General features: G+C 51.2%; 4 protein-coding genes across 4 annotated transcripts; 2 read left to right on the top strand and 2 right to left on the bottom strand.

Annotated features, from left to right (window-relative positions):
* The first annotated feature begins 5177 nt into the window (after positions 1 to 5177).
* LOC100904299 (uncharacterized) lies at positions 5178 to 8511 on the top strand. Its single transcript, XM_003737697.2, has 5 exons — positions 5178 to 5846; positions 6283 to 6380; positions 7299 to 7443; positions 7574 to 7702; positions 7838 to 8511. Exons 1-5 carry the CDS (start codon positions 5586 to 5588, stop codon positions 7865 to 7867), a joined length of 663 nt encoding a protein of 220 aa, XP_003737745.1. The 5' UTR covers positions 5178 to 5585; the 3' UTR covers positions 7868 to 8511.
* A 1200-nt stretch (positions 8512 to 9711) lies between these two features.
* Positions 9712 to 10940, bottom strand: LOC108864435 (putative uncharacterized protein FLJ46204). The gene is made up of 2 exons (XM_018640064.1): positions 10894 to 10940; positions 9712 to 10486 (listed from the first exon to the last, which is right to left on the bottom strand). Exons 1-2 carry the CDS (start codon positions 10938 to 10940, stop codon positions 9712 to 9714), a joined length of 822 nt encoding a protein of 273 aa, XP_018495580.1.
* Positions 10941 to 16378: 5438 nt separating this feature from the next.
* On the top strand, positions 16379 to 22064 carry LOC100904158 (uncharacterized). The gene is made up of 4 exons (XM_003737696.1): positions 16379 to 16483; positions 18178 to 18342; positions 21499 to 21692; positions 21833 to 22064. The coding sequence occupies exons 2-4, from the start codon at positions 18184 to 18186 to the stop codon at positions 21891 to 21893; spliced, it is 414 nt and encodes a 137-aa protein (XP_003737744.1). The 5' UTR covers positions 16379 to 16483; positions 18178 to 18183; the 3' UTR covers positions 21894 to 22064.
* LOC100904013 (farnesyl pyrophosphate synthase) lies at positions 18536 to 20213 on the bottom strand. Its single transcript, XM_003737695.2, has one exon. It carries the CDS (start codon positions 20143 to 20145, stop codon positions 18739 to 18741), a length of 1407 nt encoding a protein of 468 aa, XP_003737743.1. The 5' UTR covers positions 20146 to 20213; the 3' UTR covers positions 18536 to 18738.
* Positions 22065 to 22300: the final 236 nt, after the last annotated feature.

The raw sequence follows: 22300 nt of genomic DNA, 5'->3' as shown, positions 1-22300 counted from the left end.
CTCTCGATAGACAAGATTCCTCGACGGGCATCGGAAAGCATGAGCTAGTCCAATCCCTAGGTATACGGGGCTCAATAATCAAGATTCGGAATATTTTCAGACGTTATTCAGTCCTATGGAGCGAGCGAGGCCAGAATCTCTCTTCGGGGAAAAGTCGATCGGTGTCTCTCATGGACAAACAAAAACGATCTGTTCGCCTATCCGTCCAAACGTTTGAGCGAAGGCCCAACCGTCGAGGAGCTGATTTCTCTCCTGGCTCATTCCTCGTCCCGCTGCAGCTGGGTCCAGGTTCCCCCTTATGCAGCGGCCTCTGTTTTCTCGGTAGCTCTCGTGCAGCCGTCGAGAGGAGAATGCTGCATGCCTCCCAGGAGATTCTCCGTGCTGTTGTTGTGCAAAGTGAAGACTGACTACTCGGAACACCGACTGGGGTAATATCGTGTCCAAATGAAGCCTAATTGTTAAAGTGGCCATAAACATGACATTCACTTGCGATTCGGACCCGTCCCCACTACAAGCAGACACAAAGCTGCTCTGTAGTTGTCCCGCCGCCTGGAACCAATCGACCACGACACTCGTTCCCACACGGGAGTATTCCCAGAACTGTGGCCCTTCGCCGATCGAAGTACCGTGAATCCGTGAATAATAATAGATGCCCTCGAAATCAGCCCGATGCCGCGCTCTTCAGGAGCCAGAATGTGCATTGATTAAAGGAGCTTCGTTAGCTCCCCCAAGGGCTCATTTGGATAACTCACGGCTCGTTCTCTTCCTCGAGCATTCGGGCCATGGGGACGAATGAGACTCGGGTGGCTTCTCTCCACGACCTGCCCGGTCCTGAATTTCGGCCAAAGGTCAAAGATTTCGCGACTGCGGGAGGTTTTAGCTCACGTTCCGTTGGAGAGCTCCGAGGGGGTCGCAGGGAAAACGACTCGTGCGCATGCGCTGCCCAAGCAGACGAAGACTCGGAGGAGGGAGTGAAGGAAAGCGATGACTACGGCGCCCACCAACACCAGCTCCACCAGCACCGCGGTGAGGAGGAGGAAGCCCTGCGTGGAACACCGCCAAACAAGTTGAAAAATAAGTTCCGAGGAAGGTTTTCTGGTGCGAGCGAGAAAAAAACTGAGGAGGAGCGAGTCTCTGAGCGCCCTGAGCAGCGGTAAGAGCGGAAGGAAGAGGGAAGAGCGCGACCCGGAGCAAAATAGAAGCACGCTGCCTCCGCAATCAGTTCAACTGAACCAACGATCCGCCGCTCGCCGCCGCTGCCGCATTCGCTGGCGCTTCGGAGGAAAAGCGGCTCGTACAGTCCGTTCGTTCTATCGCCGGGCGAGCCGGTTATTGCAGCCACCGCAGTCGTCACCGACCCTCAAACGCCGAGACTGCGAGTTGCGCGGCTCTAGCCCGCCAAGAGGAAACCCGACAACGAGATCCATCGCTCGACAAGTGGCCTCGAGATACGAGTACTTCAAGCATCAAATCAACCGAAGCGGTCCCTGCCGCTTGAAGCCCCACCGAGACCAATACCAACACTCACAGAAGAAGCAGCAGCAGCAGCAGCAGCAACAACAACAACAACAGAAATAACACTATCACCACTATCGGTGGAAGCAACAACGACAACAACAGCGAGGGAAAATGTCGGGAAAACAACTCAAGATCCAGCTCATGCTGGAAAAATGCACCGAGGGCCATGGAGCTAATGGAGCCGGAGCAGAAGACGATACGTCGAAGCCTCAGAAAAAAGAGGTTTTCTTCAAGGTGGGTGAGAGTGCCTAGAGTAGTGAGTGGGGAGAGAAAGGAAAGAAGAGCGATTCCCTGCATGAGGCCGTTCTCCTCGTCCTCGACGGGGCTCTTCGCGCAGACTCCGTCGGCGTCGCAGGGGAAATGGATGGATCAGATGAAACCATTCGAGCTCTCATCCATTTGCAGCACTTCACCATTGAATAGATTAGGAGACAGTAGCGCCAATTGGGAACGAGGGAGATCTGAGGAAACTGATTGGCTTCCCCGCTGTCTCTGGAATCGGATGCTTGTCTCTTCCTCCAACGGCTCCACAGTTCCGTTCTGGATCCCCTCCGCGTGTTCCGAGTGTGGACCGCTCTCGAGCTGAGCTGTCCCTTGTCAGAATCCCGCAGCCAGAATCTTCTCATGGCGGATCCATACGATAGGGCAGTGAACAAGTCGCGGATGAGTTCCCATTGTAGCTTCTTTCCCGGTTTCTATGCCTCCCCGAGACGCTCAGGTCTGCGCCAGTACTGCGAAGCCCCGATTTCGGATTCTCGTCTAACCTGCGAGCCCTACAGAGAGCACCCATCTTCGGGACTACGCAATTCGATTCGTTGTTCCGACAGCTTCGCTGCTGCTATCTTCAAGACGAACGATCAACGAACGTCGCAAATTCTGCAGCGACGGAGAGATTGATAAATGATCGGATGTTCGTAGAGCTGTCTAGCACGAGGGACGGCGACAGGAGCTATCGTTTGTAGCTGTGTTGCTCTCGAATACGCTGTCTCCATGACGACCGTGACAGTCTCACGCGAGTGTTCCATCCGTCGAAGGTGGAGCTCATGAGAATCGCGAGGCAACAAGTTCGCCGTCTCACGGGGAGGGAAATTCCCCTTGGAGGCGGGAAAGTACTGGAATACTCCAGTACTTTCCCGAACAACTACCGCTCAGAGAGAAGAAATTCACCGACGGTGATCATCCACAATCATGTCCTCAGTGTTGAAATGAAGGAGTGCCTCTCTAAAATAATTCTGAAGGCCGGAGCGTTCGTCCAATCGGAACCTTCGAGGACACCAGGCCCTCTCGGAATTCATGTTAAGTTTTTTTGAAGATATAGATGTAGAGACGCCTTGACAAAAAGTTCAAGCGGCCCCCAGTCATAAGACGTGTCGACTCCGCTCATGACGCAATTATCTGCGGCTCCACGGAGTATGGAGCAGCTACGCCGGGTCATGCACATAATTGATGAGTCTCCTTATCCAGCAGAAGCTGAAAACGTAATAAAATCGCACCACTTTCCGAGAATCGACACTCAAAGGATGGAGAAATCCACGCCTCATTAGTCGTCGGTCGAGCGGATGCAAAATAAGACTCTCTCATGAGCAGCTAGGGCGCTAATTCCCTCAGGGACGTCTCTGACCAGACAGACCTCGTAGAGGTCAAGCAGACTATGGGGAAAGAGGGAGGGGGGACGTCTGCAAATCATCGATCGAGGTCCTTCGGGTGAGGGTAATTCTCAATCAAATTCATAACCACAGCGATACTGGTATCGTTTGACCCGACTGTGGATCGGAGTCCAGAGTTGCAAACCCTGAGTCTGATGTGAGGGGAGTTCGAACTCCGGGAGCTCGCGTGACGGCTCCGAATCCGCGGTAAAACCGATCGTATTTCACGCGTATCATATCGACAAGCTTTATCGTGATTCGTCACTCATCCTACAGAGTCCAGTTACGGCTTGGAGGGTTGTCACTCGTCATTGTGACGAGCGACTCTCATCGAGGCATTATTAACGCTCCGCAGTGCACGCTGTGGACCAGGGTTGATGATGTAGGGTCTGAACCATGTTTCCGAAATCGGCTCTGTCCGATTGTAGGCGGGCTTCCCGAATCCCGGCGATGTTGTTCCCCTCTTACGCTTGACCGGCGGTCGAGGGAAATCGGAGGATGAACGTGTGTTCGTAATATCGGAGGACTTGTCGCGGACGCGCTCATCTTCAATCAAGCAAGAATTAATTTCGACAGAACGAACAAATAAGAGGACTGCAGACGTGACGCGAAATTGCTTCCGCACGACGGAACCTCTGCGGCCTCTGGCTACGGGGGGAAACCAAAGTCGTCGCCGACGTCTTCATCGGAGTGAACATTCGCATTCTATCGCGAACGAGACGACTCGAGCGGGAGGAACAGACACGCGAGCCGAGCTACGGGGACAATGTCAAATACAGAGACAGAGAGACATTCGTTCGCATTCAAGGCATATTGCGAGGGGTACCGGATTGTAAACAGTGTCGGCAACATCTTCGCCAGCGCTTCCCGGGGGCTTGAACGACTCTGCGTTCAACTTCGCCGGGAACGGAGCGAGGATCCGCGAGATCTAATCATCTCCTCAGGGATCCCGATCTATCTAGAATCGAGCAATCGTCTATCAACACACTCCTATCGAGTGTTTCAGTTGCTCTGATCCGAGCACTTCCTGTCGCTCGCTCGCATCGAAAGGAAATGAAAGCTCGTTCCTGATCCGCCTGTGGAGTTGGTTCGCATTCGTTTCGTTCGCTGATTATGCATCGTAATCGTGATTCGTTTGAGCTTTGTGAGCAAGAAAAAATGTTGTAGTGCGTGCCTCCGAATTCGGTGCTGCTCTATGCAGAGCTTCGACGTTTCCCTTCCGTTATCCATGCTGTATGCGCTTCACGTCGGCTCCGGGAGCCGTATCCATGCGATTTGGGCGAGCTTTCCAGAGTCAGGTTCACTCAGTCTGATCACGGGTTCAGAGCTCTTCTTTTCGACGCTCCTCGGATAATCGCGTTGTAGCCGATAATCTCTGACGATCGGAACGCCATCGAAAATTTGCAATGCGGCAGCCTCGACTGTTGAATTCTGAATTTTCCGGTTCCATGAGGGATCTTCTAGCAGAAACTCTCGGGGGCTGGATTCGCCTGTTCGAAGCAGCCCCTTCCCTCAGGCCGAAGGAAGATATTTCCGGACTCCCCTCATGTTGTGATCGAGCGGGGCGAGCGATTCTCACCACAAATGACACCACGGCCTTTGGGAGCCTTCCCGAGCCGAGTACGCGATTACGAGACGATTAGCCAGTGTTTCACGTATTTTTCGGGAATCTCGCGCACATTCCCTTTGTCATTTTTGAGGATGCCTCACCGAAGTTGTCATCATATCGGTATTCCGTGTACTTACCGCAGCTGGAGTCGATTTACATCCGGCCCCTTTAACCCATCTGGGATGAAAGCCTTGCATGGCGGCATCCGCTGTGATGCGGAGGCCTTGCGGTCAGTTAGCGCCATCGGATCCCAATCGATCTAGCCGGATTAACACGCGTCGAAAACTGCCGAAATCCAGCCATGGAACCGGAGCGAGCAATAGTCGACGAGGGATTAAAATTCCTTGAGTCACCATTGAGATTCTGTTATCGTCCTTTTCCGCACCCTATAATCAGCCGGACTTTCGGTGAGCATTACTCCGTGGAAAACAGACGCTGCGGTAGTCACAGTTCATAAACTCTCTGCTTGGTAGCGGGCAGTTGTTTCCTTACGCCCCTAGCGTTGAGGCGTTTTGAATCCGCCGATCAGGAGCCGAGCATTTCTAAGAGTAGTGCCGATAGCGTCGCCTTGCTGCTCTTGGGAAGTCTCACATCGGTCGAGTCCAAGCGAGTACGTTGCCGTCGTCGTTGGAAGTCCATTGGACGGATTGAGCTGTGCGGCGAAAAGCTTGTGAGCGCGACGTCTGTCGGAGCCGGAAGACCCCCTCCGCAGCGAAGTGATCGGGGACCCTGAATCGGAGACGGCCGGTGAATCCGCAGATATAGTTGAAGAAGATAGCAACAAACGCAGGCAACGCCATCCAAGTTTCGACATGTCGACCATGTTCCAAGACTTCGGCGCAGTCGGAGAGACCAGCTTCGGAACTCAGACTCATCACCCGCCCAGCGACAGCGAGACCGAAGGGAGAGAATCTGCAGAAATTCCACGGAGAGCTTCGGAAGCGCACGATACCGTGAAACCGAAGGGCGCTCTGATGTCTTGGCGGAATGAAGAATTCAGAATGAAAGTGCGCTTACAGAAAGTAGTGAACGACTTCGAGTTCGGAACCGATTTCAGACCTGTCGCGTATAAGGTACGGTGACGCAATTCTTTGGTTTTCCCGTGTTTGTCAAGCTTAGAGGTGATTACCGACCGGGATTTGGGAGACTACGGAGGATGTGGATTTCTCTTGGCGAACGTCTAGCGGGGAGACGGAGCTGATCAAATCGAGGTCGAAGCACATCGAGAAGTGCTTCATTCTGATCCCCTTTCGAAAGGGGATATGGAGTCACCGTGGCGCGATTGCATGTGCTCAGAATAGCGCGGGCGGGCGGGAATTGTATGCAATCGATTGACGTCAGATATTCAAACCCTCGGAGGCTCATTCGGAGAGACCGGTGAAGTTCCGTGAACGAACCTATTCGATCCGAAACAATAGAAGTTGGCTTCTCGATTCTCAATTAATTATTTACTGGTAGTTCCAGGCTTAGCGATCGTAGGGCAATTTTTAATGATTTTTTTTGTTGCAGTCCGACGGATCGCGGTTCGATATAGACACGACCATAAAGCTGAACGTGAACGCCTCGTATCAGGTTTCATTCAATTTCCGTCCGATCGTCCGCATCGAGTAAGTATGAGCGATTTGGAGGGTGTTTTTTCAAGCGTTTCTGATTTAATCACAAATTGGGCCGCTTCAACCGGAAAGCGTTCGCGATGCAGTAGACAGCTAGCGAGCGGCAGCGGATGCTTGAAGGAGCTCTCATCTTTCAATTTTCTGGCAGCATTCAAAGCCTTGCCTCGCAACTCCTTCAGAGCTCCGCGCTGATTAAGTCCTCATTCGAATAATTCCAAGTGGATCATCGCGAGCATCCGGTCGATTTCTCTACTTCTGACAAGTGGATCGCGTCCGCGACGCGGTCGAATAAAACGTATACCTCATCCGCCGAAGATGCGTAAAAGAGATTCTCTCCAATCGATGGAGTATATTTTCTGATCCTGGAAAGCTTGGAAAGGAGATCTCTCAATAACCTCGTCTGGTTCTCGGGCTTGCTCATGGGAACATGCTCGCTTCGAACACCGCGATCGGTCGAGTCTCTGTGAGACGCTTCCAACTGATCCTATGTGGCACATGTCATCGGAAGATGACAAGCACCGATAATTAGGGGTTCGTGTCTGATCTAAAAGCCAAATCCTCATCGAACGAGGCCCGTCAGCCATCGCGCAACTCACTCACAGTCGATCCAACAAGCAGTCTTTCATGTACATACATACAGATGTACCGCGGAGGAACAAGGCACAAGAGTCTGCCTTGGAGTCGGTTTTCTCATATCTCCGCAAAAATTTCTGTTCCTCATTCCGGATCTCAGGGCTCCATGCCTCGAAGTCTATTTCGGACTCGCTCGGGCAGCTCTGTGAAAACTCGGATCGATCGCGTTTCCGACCTGGGGCTCGGGGCTGGAGAAAAACTGTATCGAGTGCGTGGGATTTTTTGTCGCAGGTGGAGATAATATTTCCGAGCCTCGAAACGATATTCTATCCTTTACAGACGATTAGAGATTATGGACGATGTCAAGACCCCAACGGAAACCGCCCGGGACATCGAGAGTATCACGTACATTGCGTACTTCGACACGAAGACTAGAGAAAGGTCGAAAAACAAAGAGAGGAGCAAAATCCACTTCACCCTCGACGTGAGTTCTGATTTGCCGTAGAATGGAGAATTTCCGGAGGTTTTTCGGGCTGCAGCCGGGAACTCGTTCCCGAACTCGACTCAGAACAGATACTGCTCCACAGAATATCACCATGATCCATTGATTTCAGTTGGGAGAACACGGCCACCTGAATTTCGATATCCTGGCGAAGTTCTATCCCGACAAGAGCGAGTCCCACGTGTCTTGGGGGAATGTATTGCACGAGATCGAATTAGAAGCCCTCTGCGTCGATGGAGAGGTACGTTCTCCCTCGAGAGGCCATTACGCATCCATTGACACACGTGTCTCATTCCGATGGTCCTGAAAATTGTCGGCTGTCGGAGCACACCGCTCTTCCACGATCGAATGAGTCATGTTTCGGATTCCGTTCCAGGTTAAAGTTTCGAAGACAAAATATCGATAGGATGAGTCCGAGACCGGTCAATCTGTACATCAACGATTCTTGAGCGATCCTCTCACATTGTGAGCCGATTCGGGAGCGTCGCCGAATGTCCCCCGCAGGAATCATCTCAAGGAAGGGGACACGGCATCCCCATTGGGAGAGGTTCTCAATACGTTCCTCGCCATTCACCGCAATCACTGCCAAATCAGTAGTCGACAGTGAAGTACCAGAGAATCGCTCCAGATCCACCGAAAAGAAAATATGTGGAGGCAGAATCTTTGTCAGAGCTCCGCACACTTATCAATGAATTTTCAGAGGCCTGTTGCCTCATAATCTCATTCCTGCAGACTACCGGAAGTTTTGTTAGAGGTGTCTATAGTGAACGCCGCTCAGGGGCGAGTAGAGCCGATTCCCGGATGACAGAAATATTCGGGAAATTCTGGGAAGAAATGTCATGCGTGTTCGGTACAATCCTTTTTCCCTGTATTATACGGAAGATTATAATCAGAGACATTGCCGGAAGAAGAGACGGAGAAGCTCGTTGGTTTCGTCAAAGAGGGGACGATAATAATCGACGACTCCTACAAAGTTGCTGTTAATGTGGGCGTGAAGAGCTCACGTGTCGTCGACGTCGTCAGTCTTGCGGAACGTGAATTGCGCATCTGGAAACGCGCACGATAAAGCATACGTGTAATGAGCTTCCTGGCCGTTGGTTGGGTCGCGGCCCCTGTACAGCCCGAATAGATCCTCCAGGCACCAAGTAGCTACTTAGTTAACCCTTACGCCACCAGCACTTCGGGAGCGAGCTCGTCGACGACGACTCGAGTCTCTGGGGAAGCCGTCGATCCAACACGCTCGAAAAAGAGGGACTACCTTTCTCTGTACGTTAGTTCGTTCGCTCGTCCGTGGGTCGTTCCGTCGGGTCGAACGGCCATTGATTTTGTTTCTCGATACGCTGAATTATTCGCAACCACCAGCACCGTCGGCAGCTAGAGAAGATCGTTTCTCACAAAGCGTCGGGGTTCAAAATGCAGGCTCCGTTCGTTCTCCGCGTTAACTATTGACAACCGACCCCCGGGCTTGCGGGCCTACCAGTCCCGCGTCCTCACATCCTTTGGCGACCCAGAAAATCGTAGCTCCCCTCGCAGAAGTTTCACTCGACTTCGCTCTCCCATTATTTATTTGTCAGGGTCCGTCCAAATCCCTAATTCGAATCGCGCTCGGACTCCGTCATTAGGAATCACATCCCCAGAATTCGTTCGGGGAAATCTCGACTCACAAATGAGCTCGAATATCCCCCCATTCGTAGCTCGATGCATGGAAAAAGTGTCCCTCTCGTCGCTTCTGGAGGCGATCCCAGAGAATCGAGCAACTTCATACACAGTGCATGAACAGCTGGAGATCCTCGACTCGCTTCGCGGATATTTCAAGCCGCGGAACAATGAAATCTGTCAGACAGTGGTTCTACAAGCTCGTAGTTGTTTTTTCATACGTAATTCAATACTATTCAGAAAGTTCAGGTCGATTGCATTGAATATCCGAGCTCCCCGATCGGAGACGGATAGATTGAGAAGTTGGTCGGGCCCCCAGGGATCTTTGAACTCCCCGCGCGTTCCCCTCGATTCTCCGTTCTTCCTCCTTCCTTATAGGCATCCGAATCCGACCATTCCGAATCATATGTACATCATATCAAATGAGCGTCTCGATATCGTTTATTTAGAGGCAACGCGAAGAATGAGTCCATCCAGAGGCATCCGGAAAAAAAAGTGTCAAATCTTCCGTGGGGCGTCAATCCTGAACTTATATAGAATGTGTCGTGTATGACGTTCATTGGAGAACCGATGTAATTCGTCAAGATTAAGTCACTATCCACACTGGAGCGATCGAATAAAATCTAGGAGTCTCCACTGAGGGGAGATAAAATCAATCAAGGCATGTCTTTCCTGAAGAATGAAGCCAGTGCGTGTAGATGTGTAGGTGTAGAAAAGTAGATGTGCAGGTTTAGATGTGTAGGTGTAGAAGTTTAGGTGTAGAAGTGTAGGTGTAAAAGTGTAGGTGTAGAAGAGTAGATGTGCAGGTTTAGAAGTGTAGGTGTAGAAGTGTAGGTGTAGAAGTGTAGGTGTAGAAGTGTATGTGTAGAAGTGTAGGTGTAGGAGTGTAGGTGTGGACGTGTAGGTGTAGAAGTGTAGGTGTAAAAGGGTATGTGCAGGAGTGTAGGTGTAGAAGTGTAGGTATAGAAGTGTGGGTGTAGAAGTGTAGGTGTAGAAGTGTAGGTGTAGAAGTGTAGGTGTAGATGTGTAGGTGTAGATGTGTAGGTGTAGATGTGTAGGTGTAGATGTGTATGTGTAGATGTGTAGGTGTAGATGTGTAGGTGTAGATGTGTAGGTGTAGATGTGTAGGTGTAGATGTGTAGGTGTAGATGTGTAGGTATAGATGTGTAGGTGTGGATGTGTAGGTGTAGATGTGTAGGTGTAGATGTGTAAGTGTAGATGTGTAGGTGTAGATGTGCAGGTGAAGATGTGTAGGTTTAGATGTGTAGGTGTAGATGTGAAGGTGTAGATGTGTTGGTGTAGATGTGTGGGGTAGATATGTAGGTGTAGATGTGTTTGAAATGCACCAGTGTTAGGGGGAAGAACACATCTGGATGCATATTCGGGCTCCTCGTTTCGAGGTGTATCCGAGGCAAGAACCCCGAAAATTGACCCAATCAGTGTTTTTTCTGAATTTGGGTGCCTTCCTCGGGTTTTTCGCTACCGACGCTCGATCTCATCCTTTCGAGAAGCACACCACGTTCCACGATAAGAGCGCATATTGTCCTTTGCGATGGCTCGCGGAACCTGATCGGCTGCTCGACTTGAGACTAATTCAGCCACCAGAGTTCCGAGTGAACACTCCGCACTTGGGGCAGAAAGGTTCCATGGCAATAGATCCGACCAGATTGAGTGAGCGTGAGCTGAGTGAGCCGAGTGAAGCGTCAGAATATAATACTTGAGCCACTTCGACGAAATACCTGGAAATCCGATATGAGTCGAATCAACTCCACGAACTGATCAAAATCGAGTCGATCGAACACGGCCGCGAAACCCTGCAACATGGTGTCCTCGATCTGATCTTCTAGAACCTGGCGGCGGAGCCTTCTGAGTCGTAATCGAACGAAGGCGTTCCCTGCCGTGGCGAACGCTGCTGTTCTTCTGTCTTCGAAGATTGCGCTTATCGCTGTTTCCTTCGAGCGCCTTCAAGGGACAATTCCAGAAGCCTCCCCTAGCCTGTGGTACGGTCCATAAGTTAGCCTCGTCTAGCTGAATTAACGACTTCATCTGTGCGGAAATGAGGTAGATCCAGGAATGCCTGTTTTCGAACGCTTGTATCAGCATCACTGCATAAATCGATTTCCGCTTCGAGCGAAGCCTTCTACGACGGCGGGAGATACCGTAGAACCTCGTAGGGACTCCAAGGGACCAGCCGAAAGTGTCCGTTATAAGCGGAGTCCCTTATAACCGACCCAGGATTTTGGGTAGCCTACGAGCACTCTCACTCTCAGAATTCTCAATGGGTTTGATCATCGCTCTCCGCCGATGATGGACGTAGTAAGTTTCGTGGACTCGAATACAAGAACGCGCCTCACGAAGCGTACAGAATGGTCTCACTCTTTATTGTTGAAGAAAGAGCGAATACTTGCTCGTCGGGTGTGATTGCTTCTATACTCGATCAATTTCTCAATGTCCAAAGGTTTTCGCTGTGATATCTCATTGTCTCTCAGTATATAAAGGTATCGTTGCAGCGTCTCATCAAGGACTTAAATTTTCGTATCGATGCTGAGCGCGTCCCGTTTTCTTTATCGAACACGCTGAGAACTTATCCAACAAGAATCGGCAGATTCGATAAGCGACTGCTCTCACTTTGTGAACAGATTTCGCGTTCCGCTTGTAATTATGCGCCAGCCGATCGTGCACTCGCGAATCTTGTGCCCTTGTCATGATGGGAACGATTCGAGCACTGAAAGACTGCAACGGCTCTCACACTCGAGTACCGGAGGCTCGGTCCGTCGTAACCGTACTAAATATAAGGAGCACTATAGGATGCGGACTCCGGAAAGGGTCCGCAGTAACCGGAAGTCCCTTATATCCGAGTCCGCTCTATCCGGCTCTCTCAACATGGTAAACTAAAGGGACTTGCTCGGGACCGCCAGGAATGTCCGTTATCTCCAGGTCCGTTATAACGAGTATCTACTGTATATGAAATTTCTCCGCATCAGAATGGACATCAAACGTCGTCACTGCCGAGTAATTAATCGCGTTCATGAGTATTCAGCTCGATATGAGGGGGAGACTAAGACCACAATCCATTCGGGAGCGCCGACAATTTCCTCAAGCAATCCGACTTTGCGCACCTCAGCAGTGCCGATCGCAGCTCCGTCCACGAGACTCTGGTGGAGACATGGTCCTTTCAGACCATGTTCGCTGCCTGACGGCTCTCGCGAGTACGTCGAATCGTTTCCTGAGGTCGTGGATATCTTTCGCCATCGGTACGCGCGACATTGATAGAAAACCCTACGCTCCGCGCGCGTTTCGATCCGGTGGAAAACATAAACAGAGAAGCACTCGATCTTGAGCATCTAGTTTGAAATGCCGCGACGAAAACTACGCGAAGCTCAGATCGACGCCAGTCCGATATACTTTTGCGAAAATGACGCAGACTCAAAATGACGCGAGACTCACAACGCCTCGGATCTGAAATGGCGCGGCGAGAATAGCGTAGACCCAAAATGGCCGAGATCTCACAAGAACGGGAAGCCCAGAACGACGCGAGTCCGGAAATGACGCAGACTCAGAGGACGTTGAGCAAGAATACGCCGCCCGCAGCGACGCGAATCACCGCTGAAGCCAGCTAATAACGACGCGATCCCGCAATGAAGCGAGCCAAGAATGAGCGCACTCGTATCGACTCGGACCGAAGATGATTCGCGTTCGGATCGTTCCTAGATTCCTAAGCGAGGCCTGAAAGAGAGCCAGCGCCCTCTAAAAATAAATTCCTTTAATTTTTCAGGTATACACCCCCAGTGGTCCTCTCGGGACGCGGCGCGGTCTTCGAATTCCCGCCGGCCGGATGTTTCGTGAATTTTCCCGGAGACTTTCAAGATTCAGTTGAGCGAGAGAGTGAATGTATTTCATTCAAGCTACAATTTGCTGATTGCTGATCCTATAGCACCGGTGCCAGCAGGCCAATCCGCGTCTGTGTGAATTCCACAGGAAGAAATCAACTACTGCTTTCAAGCAGCCAATCCTCATTGGAGTTGGTTCGTGTTTTTCCTACATCCACAACTCTACGACTCCAGAACGCGCTCCTCTCATGGTTCTTGGAAACTCTGAATCCGCGAGACTGATTGTAAGGCGGCGACTTAGTTGGAGGCCAGGAACATCCGAATTTCTGTGAATGGATTCAGGAGCTGCAAGGATCATAAACATGCATGGGCAGAGTATCTCCTGAAAGACGAAGCTGAGTGCCCTAGGCTCGCACATTCTCCCACATGGTATCGAGTTGTGTCCATCTCTCCACAAAATTTACATACACAACTGACCGGGTTATAGCATCCCTCTTTCATACATATCAAGTCATAAGCAAGCCACGTCAAGCTACATGTAATTTCACTGTTCGTCTGATGGCTCCGTTTCCATTTGTCCGCTCTGAATGCCGGGCCCTTCGAGAAGCTCGCGTCTCCGAACTTTCGATCCTTTTCGTCACAAACTGCGTAGCTTCTCTTTACTGGATCGTCGAACCCGATGCGATCGAGGAACGAGTCTTCCGCGAATCGCCGATCATCTCATGAGTGAACGTAGACGGCGCGTTCCTCGGCAGTCCGATGACTGATTTCACAGATCGGCGCTCCACTCTATGTAAATGGTGTAGATCTGTAGTGGCTCTAGATTTCAAGCCGTACATGACCAGCGGGGGGATCCTAATCATGGAGATGTTCATCGCTTGCTTAATGTCAACGACTGTCATTTTCGCGCAGAGAAGTGAAGTCCCTGAGATGTCTCTCGACCGAAGAGCTTCAAGCTCAGGATCTTCAACCAGAGCCTCCAGAGCCGTGCCATCCGCGCCCTTGGCGTCGATTCTGGCGGCAAACAACTTCAAAGGCTCGGGCGGAGGGCTAGCGAATTGGAAGAACCTTTGACCCAGGTCTAGAATCTCGCGAAGCTCGGAATGCCCGCCTATCCCCATGCGCACCGTTCGCGGAAAAGATTCTCGAATGCTCTGGGTTACCGTTTCCGCAGGCTAGTGAGTGAAATACAGGAATCTTCGCTGGAGGAAGATGATAGCAGTTCGGGATATTTTTCTTTCTAAGGAATGACGCCATAGTAGCAGATCGGGAGTATAATCGGTCATGAATCTCTCGAGGAGACGGAATCGTTCTGTGTTCTATCGTTCCCATCCGGATCATCCAGAGAAGAAAGCTCCGAATCCTCTGAGCTCTCGAGAGGGACGCTGGGCAGGGTGTCCCAGGGAGAGAACTATTTTCCGCGTCCATCGATGGAAATAGTACTAATAGTAACTGCGTGATTGCTCTTGGGATGCGTGGAGCATCACTTCACCACATTAGAGGTGATATTTGGCGTCGTTTGGTTCTCGCGGCGCGCCCAGGAAGGAGACGGCCACGGAAAAAAGAATTCATGAATAAACGCTCGACGGTCTTGGCCAGTGGCAGCATCTGGTCGGAAATAGCTACAAAAATGATCGGCCGACATTTACCGACACCCAAGCGATCGTAGGTAAGAAGATGAAACGCGAGCAGAGAAAAAAATCCTCCTTCTGAAACTTGATGGCCCTCTTCTATAGATAAAAAAAATGGATGGAATCGACGGAGAATTGACCGCGTTCTTCTTCGAGAAGCAACTCAGGCGGATGCTTGTTTCATGGCTTTATTGTGATGCGTCGACGTCTCAGCGAGAACACGAATTGCGAGCTGTAAGAACTCCCCGAATGACAAGGAGATGTTTCTTTCATTTACCGTGTTCTGTCTTGGCAAAGCCAGGACCACCCTCTCAGTCCTCGACAAATCCCTTGCATAATCGAAGCCGCTGGCAGCGAAATCGGGATGCCGTTAAATGCAGAACTCTGATGAAGATAATTTCAACATCACTGCTATCTGCAATCGGTGAACGATGGAGCCCGACGAAGTGGAGTTTCAACACATTCGCCTACCTTGTGGAACCAAAGTTCGTTTCCGAAGCGAAACTCTTCCTGGAATGCGTGCGGCTCTGCGCAGCGATCTCCGACGACCTTAGAAACACTCGCCCTGTTTTTTCCACCTGTTGTGCGCTCTTCATAAGCCTTGGCATCTCCAGAATCCGTGAAATTTCGGCGGTAAGAAATTTCACTAAGATATTCCTCAAAGGAGTCACTAGTTCCTGGAACCATGAAGCTCTGCTGGGGATCGAACGATGGCATGCGGATGATGTTACCACGAGAATTGCCTGTCGTCGTCGTCATTCCAGAAAATGATCTGCTCATAAATACTATCGGGGCGTGCGTTTCCGAAATGAAACCTCACCCATGGGGAGCGTCATCGATTATCATCGAACGCGTACACGAGGCCATACGGCGACATTGAAATTTAGACTGTTGGAACATTTCTCGTTCAAAAGCCAGCTCGGCGACACGATCCTCCGCGCGCCGATATCTCTCCCAGTACACAGCTAGTTCGAAAATTTCGCGCACAGATTCACTCCATTCACCGGAAATTCGTCCCGGCACAAAAATTGGATCCAAAGTCGCTCCGGAGCTTCTTCTCCTCGGTGAGATAGCAGATGCGGGCGGGAGGGTGAGCGAGCTGCGAGAAATTCCAAGACTGCATTCTCCGTCGTTACGGTCACAACAAACTCACCTCGCACAAGGAAACACTCGTGCTGGGTATTCATTTAATCGTTCCAAACATCGAGTGGAAACTTTCAGGAACAAAACAATGAGGTCGAAAAGCTCAATGATTGCGCGAGCGAATCAGTGGATGACAGATAATGAGTCGCGACAACTCTTCCAGAGAGATCAAAGTGTCCGAATAGAGATAGTGTTCACCCGTGATTTGGAAGTTTTGCCACTTCAAGGCTCCGCGCTCCCGGAGCTCCGGCTGTTGATCTGCGAGCTCGTTATCGCAACCACCGTAAGCGTTGTTCGCGACCTCGGAAGTCCTCGGAGTGGAGCGTTGAGGCAGAACAGGATCTGATTGGAGACTCGCGCGCCCGCTCTCGTCTATGCGTCGGACACCTGATCATTGTTTCCCAAGATAAGAGGGATGGATGCTGATCGTGATGGTGGCGGAAGCAATGCTCGAGACCGCGGTGATAGTGTTGGTGTGATCAACTCGATCTCGACGCCTGTGATGCAACAGACGGACCGGTCTGTTTCAGTTTGCTCAGCGTACACACTCACAAGCGGATACTTTCAACAGAATACTGGAGGTCGTCGTGGAAAGAGTTTTCTCTCAGCGGAGAAGTCCACGCAGCGGTACGTCTCGGTCGATGGAGGAAGAAACAGTCGCGGGCAAGGAGGCAATACGAGCATTGCCATTATAAGACCATCGCTGATCGCTGAGAGAGAAACGCACGCGTGAAACCGAAAACGACTTCGTTGCACACCAAGGTATGTTCCAGAATTCTCTCTTAGGGACTACACTTAGCACAGCTAGACTCGACCACATCGATCACCCTTAGGGATCCTCCTTAGATTCGGAATTCTCTCGCTCGGCATTGAAGGTTCGAAAATATCCAGTAATTCGAGCTGCTGCGGGCGCGGTCTCATTTTTTCGGGAGGTCTGTAATTGCGACGGATCGTAGTCGTAGCTCCGTTTTGCTATCAGTCCCCGACTGAGAGCATGAGCCTGGACTCTGACCCCACCTGAAAACTCAACCGGTCGAAGAGTGGTTCGCCAAGCGGTCAATATTAAGCCATGACAAGGGAGAGCAGCTCTCGGGCGGTGTATAGGGATATATGCTTGTTGATGGCTTGAGCCCGGGACTTCGATTTCGTATCGTCGGAAGCTCGTCGCAAAAGGGTTTTCGATTTCTGCGAACCTCGCAGAGAAATCGCTGCCCTGAAAGTGGGTGGTCTTCTGGTCTATCCATGGAAGGAGCGTTCCCCGGATTACCATCAGACTTCATCAGCTCCCGATTCGGATTTTTTTCTCGATACCGAAATCCGTACCCAAAGCGAGAAAGGATCCTAATGGCTCCGGAAGGCGCCATGATGCCCGATCCCTTTTTTCGTTTGGAAATGTAATATCATGGATGAAGCATAGCTCCGAATCAGAGGGGGCCATGAGGCGACTCTGCGACTCTCGGAGGTAGAACCGATCAGACATGAAATCCTGTCCAGAGGCAACTTTCCTTCTTGAATTCTTCCACGGGGAGCCGCGGCCGCCGACTCCGGAGGACGAAGGAGTTTCTCCGCTCCGAACATCATAACCTCAGAACGGGTGCAATCACACGATGTCTTCTGCTCCCTTATTCTCGAAAGCGTCAACCTTCGGCTCCTATCGGCCACTTTTAGGTTCACGGCCAGCTACAGATTACCTCGAAGCGTGCATTGCTTGAGCTTGCACTCGAAAGAGGTCAGAGAGTTGCACTTTTTCCGAGCGGCACGGTACCGGAATCGATCGTATTTTCTCAGAATGCATCGTATCGATCGAGCCGTGGCGCTTCGCTGGGACTTAATGTCTTCTCCCAAGTCACACCTGGCTGTCCAAGCCCTTCGTCGGTGCTCCGTCGGTAAGCTGGACTGAACGGACCAGAAGAGAGCAAGAGTTGGCCTCTATCACTTAACCACGCTTATGTGACCTGGGCCGGGAGAGCTCGTTTTTCTCCTCAACGTTGAGAGAACGATGCGCTCCTCGGACATGTTCCGCGTTTCCCGGGTCGCGTCGCCAGCGAGTTCGATTGATACTGGATGGAGTCAACCCGAAACCGACTCATACACCCTCTAGTGGGACGGCGGCAGCGGTTCCACAATGCAATCATAGGAATCATAGATCCACCGAATAATCTCAACGCACGCGCATGTGTTCGTTCACTGATTCCCGCCTGTATGTTCTTTCATTTCCGCGTGTGTCGCGCAGATTTGGGATCTTTTCACCCCTGCGATGGACAGCGTGATGACCTCGTTTCACAGAATGTCGATCCTTTCATTTCCCGATGGCTTCTCGTGAAGACAGCGGCATGAATAAGGACAGGGGAAATTGGGTGCATTGTTTTTCATTGAAGAGGCTCTACTCTGGACGAGACAGAAGAAATTCACACCTCAGATTAGAAGTCGAGCTGAAATCGATTTTTGCCTTGCAGCTCGGTATGGCCCCCAGTATTCTAACGGCGGTGCATCTGATCACGGGGCTAGCATTGTGCAGCTACGGATTCCCTGTGCTTGACCAACCCATATACGAAGCCATCGGTCTACCGAAAGTCGATATATACTACCAAGGAGGAGTCACGTCGCATTTCGACAAGCAGGTCAGTTTTCCTTCGAAAACTTCCTCTTCCGTCAGGAGCGCGGGTTCAGCGGCTGAGGAGGAAGCGGAGGGAGCATCCGCGAGAGTGTTGCCTTCGGCAGAGTTCTTCAATGAGACTCCGGCTCGATAGAGCTCCAAATGAAAAATGCCAAACAGGGACAAGATCGAACTTCGGTGGTCTCAGACAACTGGGAAGTTTATTGACATAGCCACACGAAAGAACGACAACAATGAGTGTGAGGGTTCTTCTATCTAACGATTCGATCGTCGCTGGTGTTGAAAAAACGCTCGAAATATCAACGACGGCACACAGGCCCCTTGTGAAGATAAATTCCATTTTAAGAAGGCTTAAGCGAGGTTTGTGTGAAGCGTGCCTTCGCACTATGGCATCATCGTATTACTTGTTTCTGCGATAAATTTTGTTAACCAATAATTTAAAAATATCCGATCTCAAGGGAGTATCGGCATGATCGAGTTTCTCGATCTCATCCCTGATCTGCTGGAAAGCTTGCTCTTCAAATTCCCGGAAGATTTTCTCCATACTGAGATGATCGTAGATCTTCTTGACTTCGACCTCTTCCGGTCCCCCAGGACTTCCCTTCCCGTAGAAGCTCAGCAGGCGGCTTTTCTCCGGCGGAGTGGCAACTTGAAGTGCTTTCACCACCAACCAGGAACATTTGGCGTCGGTGATATCGGTGCCAACCTTGCCGATGACTTCAGGATCGCCGAAGCAATCCAGGTAGTCGTCCTGCACTTGGAAAATGTGTCCGATCCGAAGCGCTAAGGATTCGGTTTTGAGGTGACTCTTCTCGTCCGAGATGCCCGCCAAGTACATGCCGAGACGTATGGGCAACGAGAACGAGTAATACGCCGTTTTGTACACAACGATCGAGTCGTACGTTTCTTCGCTGAAGCTTCCTCCTTTTCGCTCGGAGAGCATGTCGAGACACTGTCCAGATGCGGTCTGTAGAGACACTTCGTGGAACAGCTCCATCATGTCGATATAGTTGGGGTGAGATCGGAAATACGATTTCAGGAGATGGTATATGGCACTCTCGCATAGAATCGCGTCGTTTATAGCCATCATGTTGACCCCGTCGACCAAGTACCAGCACTTGCGACCGCGCCGAGTGACACTGTTGTCCATGATATCGTCGCAGATCAGGAAAAATGCCTGGAGCAGTTCCACGCACCAGCCTAGGACGGCGGCTTTTTCTAGTTTCTCCGCCGTGATCTCACCCTTCTCCAAACTCTGGTATGCGAGCATGACAGCAACGAGTCGGTTCCGCTTACCCTGAGGTACATTGTAATCGATAACCTTGCGGATCCACTCCGAGAATTCCTTCAGACGTCCATCGTGCGCTGAGGAGATAGTGTCGAGCAGCTTCTCGAAAGCAGCGTCGACGATCGGGTGCGCACCACTCGTCACCTCGAGGATGTTGAGTCTCTCCACATCGGCGAAGTACTCCGCTACGATCGGCTCCATTGTGCTGTGATTCGAACAGATGAATCCTATCTGGCTGTGCTTTAGGTGACGCAAGACGAGGGGCAGGCTAGAAGTTTTCTTCGCGTACCGAGATCCAATTTCAGTTATTTGAATTGCGCTAAAACATCTCCGAGAGTTGCGGCTCGGATTCACGGCAGCAGCAACACCGACCAGAGATCCCACCGAGGCTTGCCGCTCACCAAGATTCCTCGGTTTCACTGCCGACAACGAGCCGATGTTCCTTCTGGGCCTGGCTCTGCGAGACAAATGTGTCAGAGAGGAAAGTGAGGAGCTCAGACGTCGAATTGCGATGAGCATTCCAACTTCTCCTCGCCCTCAATCCGCAAACCCATTTCTGCTACCCCGAGCGCTCATTGATTTCGCCAGCCGCTGTTTACTCTATCACGTGGCTAGACCGACACCCGGTGGGGAATCGAGCGGATGTCTTGGATTTCCGCGTATACGCCCAGCGGAGCTTCCGCGGGAATTTCCGAGAGCCACTAGACTCTGACGCAGAGACGGGGTTGCTGATGTGAGGAAGCAGCCACGGATGAATCCCCGTCGAGTCTGCAATGATCCGACACCCCTCCATCATAATCATTCATCCGCCGACTGACAATAATGAGGAGGAATCTCGGTACAATCAATGGTCAGGCTTGCTTGGGCACGGAAGGGGTAGAAAGAATTCCGAATTTCTATATCGACTCCATCGTATTGCATATCGGCTCTATCGGATTCTATCGCCATACCATACAGCTTCTCGCTGATCATAATACAGTGAAACCTATGCGATAGGACCAGCCGCGGTGCACTAGAAGAGCGGTCCGATAACTCAGGCGGTGCCATTGAAGAGGTCGTCTAACATCGGAAGGAATCGAATCGGTCCCTTCAATGTGTAGTCTCATTACTCAGGCTTACCTCAGATGGTCCCATTGGTCAGTGGTCTTATCAGACAGGTTTCACTATGATCACGACTCACCGGCAAGCTCTCCGGTTCATTGATCATGAATCATGAGTTCGCCGCCGGAGGACGGGAGGCTCCTAGTGATTTCGCGCGTCCGAGTAGTGCGAGTGACTTCTCCGCGCACCCAAGCCGAAATCGGGCACCGAATGCCCTTCGTCCCGAGAGAAGGATGCGGTTGCGAGAATATGTATTTTCGGTGAGCGGGAGTGTACACGATAGCTAGTCGCATCCGGTGTCTGACCGATGGGTGACACACCACACCAGAGAGACGGATTCCGTGCGGCGCGACTCCTCGGCGGCGGCGGCTTCTGACGCCCTGATAGCCTTCGACGGGGAAAAGGATCGACTCCGAGCTCGACACTGGCACTACGGCCGATACTTTCTTAATGCGGATTCTTGAAAGGCAGCGAAAGAGCACCATTGCTCTCGACGGACTGAATGTACCCGAATGAAACAACGGCATCTAACTCCTTGCGACTACGGTGGTGGCCTCGTTGCGGCAATGCGTGCTTTGCGTAAGGGGCACTGCTCGAAGCTCGACCATTCGTTCCCGGGCGATTAAGACGCAGAACTTCCAATTCTGGGCCGTGGACTTCCTACAGCCGGCTTGAGTCTCCTCCCCCGATAGATGAATATTCTAGGGACTGAGATAGTCAAAGCCGAGGGCGAAGTGAGAAGAAACTCACCCAAACAATTATCTTCTTCAGCTGGCTCCCTTGCCGTTCGTGATCGGCGCTAAAAATAACTTCAAGAAGTCCGCCGATGACTTCCGAACAATGATCAGCAATGAGATCCCGACGGGATCGGAAGACAGCCGCAGCGCCGCCAAGTACGGCGTCAGCTTCGTGAAATCGCGTGAAGGATGGACAGCGCCCGAAATGGACTCCAAAGCAGATTTTAGGTATTTCCGATCATGTCGGTAAATAAATAAATCAATCGAGATTCGGTCTCGGATGCTGTTAGGTAAAGGAAGCTCCCGCGAAGTCGAGCCCCTGCGTAGGATTTCACGCTGATACGTTCTTCTTATTTTTCTATCCGCAGACAAACCCCACGGGCTTTCGAAAACTGGATGTTCAGCGACGAAGATTTCCAAGAGAGTTGAAAATCTCGTGCAGGGCGGAGGCAATTGTGTACATATTGAATTGTCGTCTCAAGACAGGTTTTCAGACTCCGTCTAGAGGGTGCGAAAACTTCACGATTATTTATTCGATACTCACGAGGAATAAAAACGAGCTTCCACGACGAGGAAACGAGCGTCTTTGGGAGCTTATAAGCCTCCGCCGAGGCACGCGCTCACTTCTCTATTTTCTTGTCTTGATTTCCGAGGGATTCTTCATGCACGCCCGAATATGAGCCCTTTTCCGGACAAATTACCATTCCTCATAAATTCCGTAACTTAACATTTATTCTCTTATGTAAGTATTCACATTTCCATGTACAGGCATATATGGGACACTTCCATCCAATTTAGGAGGGGTACGTCGCGGGACTCGCAAAAAAACAATGACC

Source organism: Galendromus occidentalis, unplaced genomic scaffold, assembly GCF_000255335.2.
Source record: "Galendromus occidentalis unplaced genomic scaffold, Mocc_1.1 scf7180000075612, whole genome shotgun sequence".
Lineage (NCBI taxonomy): Eukaryota > Metazoa > Arthropoda > Arachnida > Mesostigmata > Phytoseiidae > Galendromus > Galendromus occidentalis.
The sequence above is the reverse complement of the archived record's forward strand: the minus strand, read 5'-3'. Positions and strand labels throughout refer to the sequence as shown.

Excerpts from the sequence above, each read along its gene's own strand:
- LOC108864435 (XM_018640064.1), bottom strand. The coding sequence starts at position 10,940 with ATGTTGCAGGGTTTCGCGGCCGTGTTCGATCGACTCGATTTTGATCA. Across the intron at positions 10,487-10,893 it reads GATCGACTCGATTTTGATCA|ATGTGTTCTTCCCCCTAACA; the intron begins GTTCGTGGAGTT and ends ATATGCATCCAG.
- LOC100904299 (XM_003737697.2), top strand. The coding sequence starts at position 5,586 with ATGTCGACCATGTTCCAAGACTTCGGCGCAGTCGGAGAGACCAGCTTC. Across the intron at positions 5,847-6,282 it reads TCAGACCTGTCGCGTATAAG|TCCGACGGATCGCGGTTCGA; the intron begins GTACGGTGACGC and ends TTTTTGTTGCAG. Across the intron at positions 6,381-7,298 it reads CGTCCGATCGTCCGCATCGA|ACGATTAGAGATTATGGACG; the intron begins GTAAGTATGAGC and ends TATCCTTTACAG.
- LOC100904013 (XM_003737695.2), bottom strand. The coding sequence starts at position 20,145 with ATGCTCATCGCAATTCGACGTCTGAGCTCCTCACTTTCCTCTCTGACA.
- LOC100904158 (XM_003737696.1), top strand. The coding sequence starts at position 18,184 with ATGGCCCCCAGTATTCTAACGGCGGTGCATCTGATCACGGGGCTAGCA. Across the intron at positions 18,343-21,498 it reads CGTCGCATTTCGACAAGCAG|CTGGCTCCCTTGCCGTTCGT; the intron begins GTCAGTTTTCCT and ends TATCTTCTTCAG. Across the intron at positions 21,693-21,832 it reads GACTCCAAAGCAGATTTTAG|ACAAACCCCACGGGCTTTCG; the intron begins GTATTTCCGATC and ends TTCTATCCGCAG.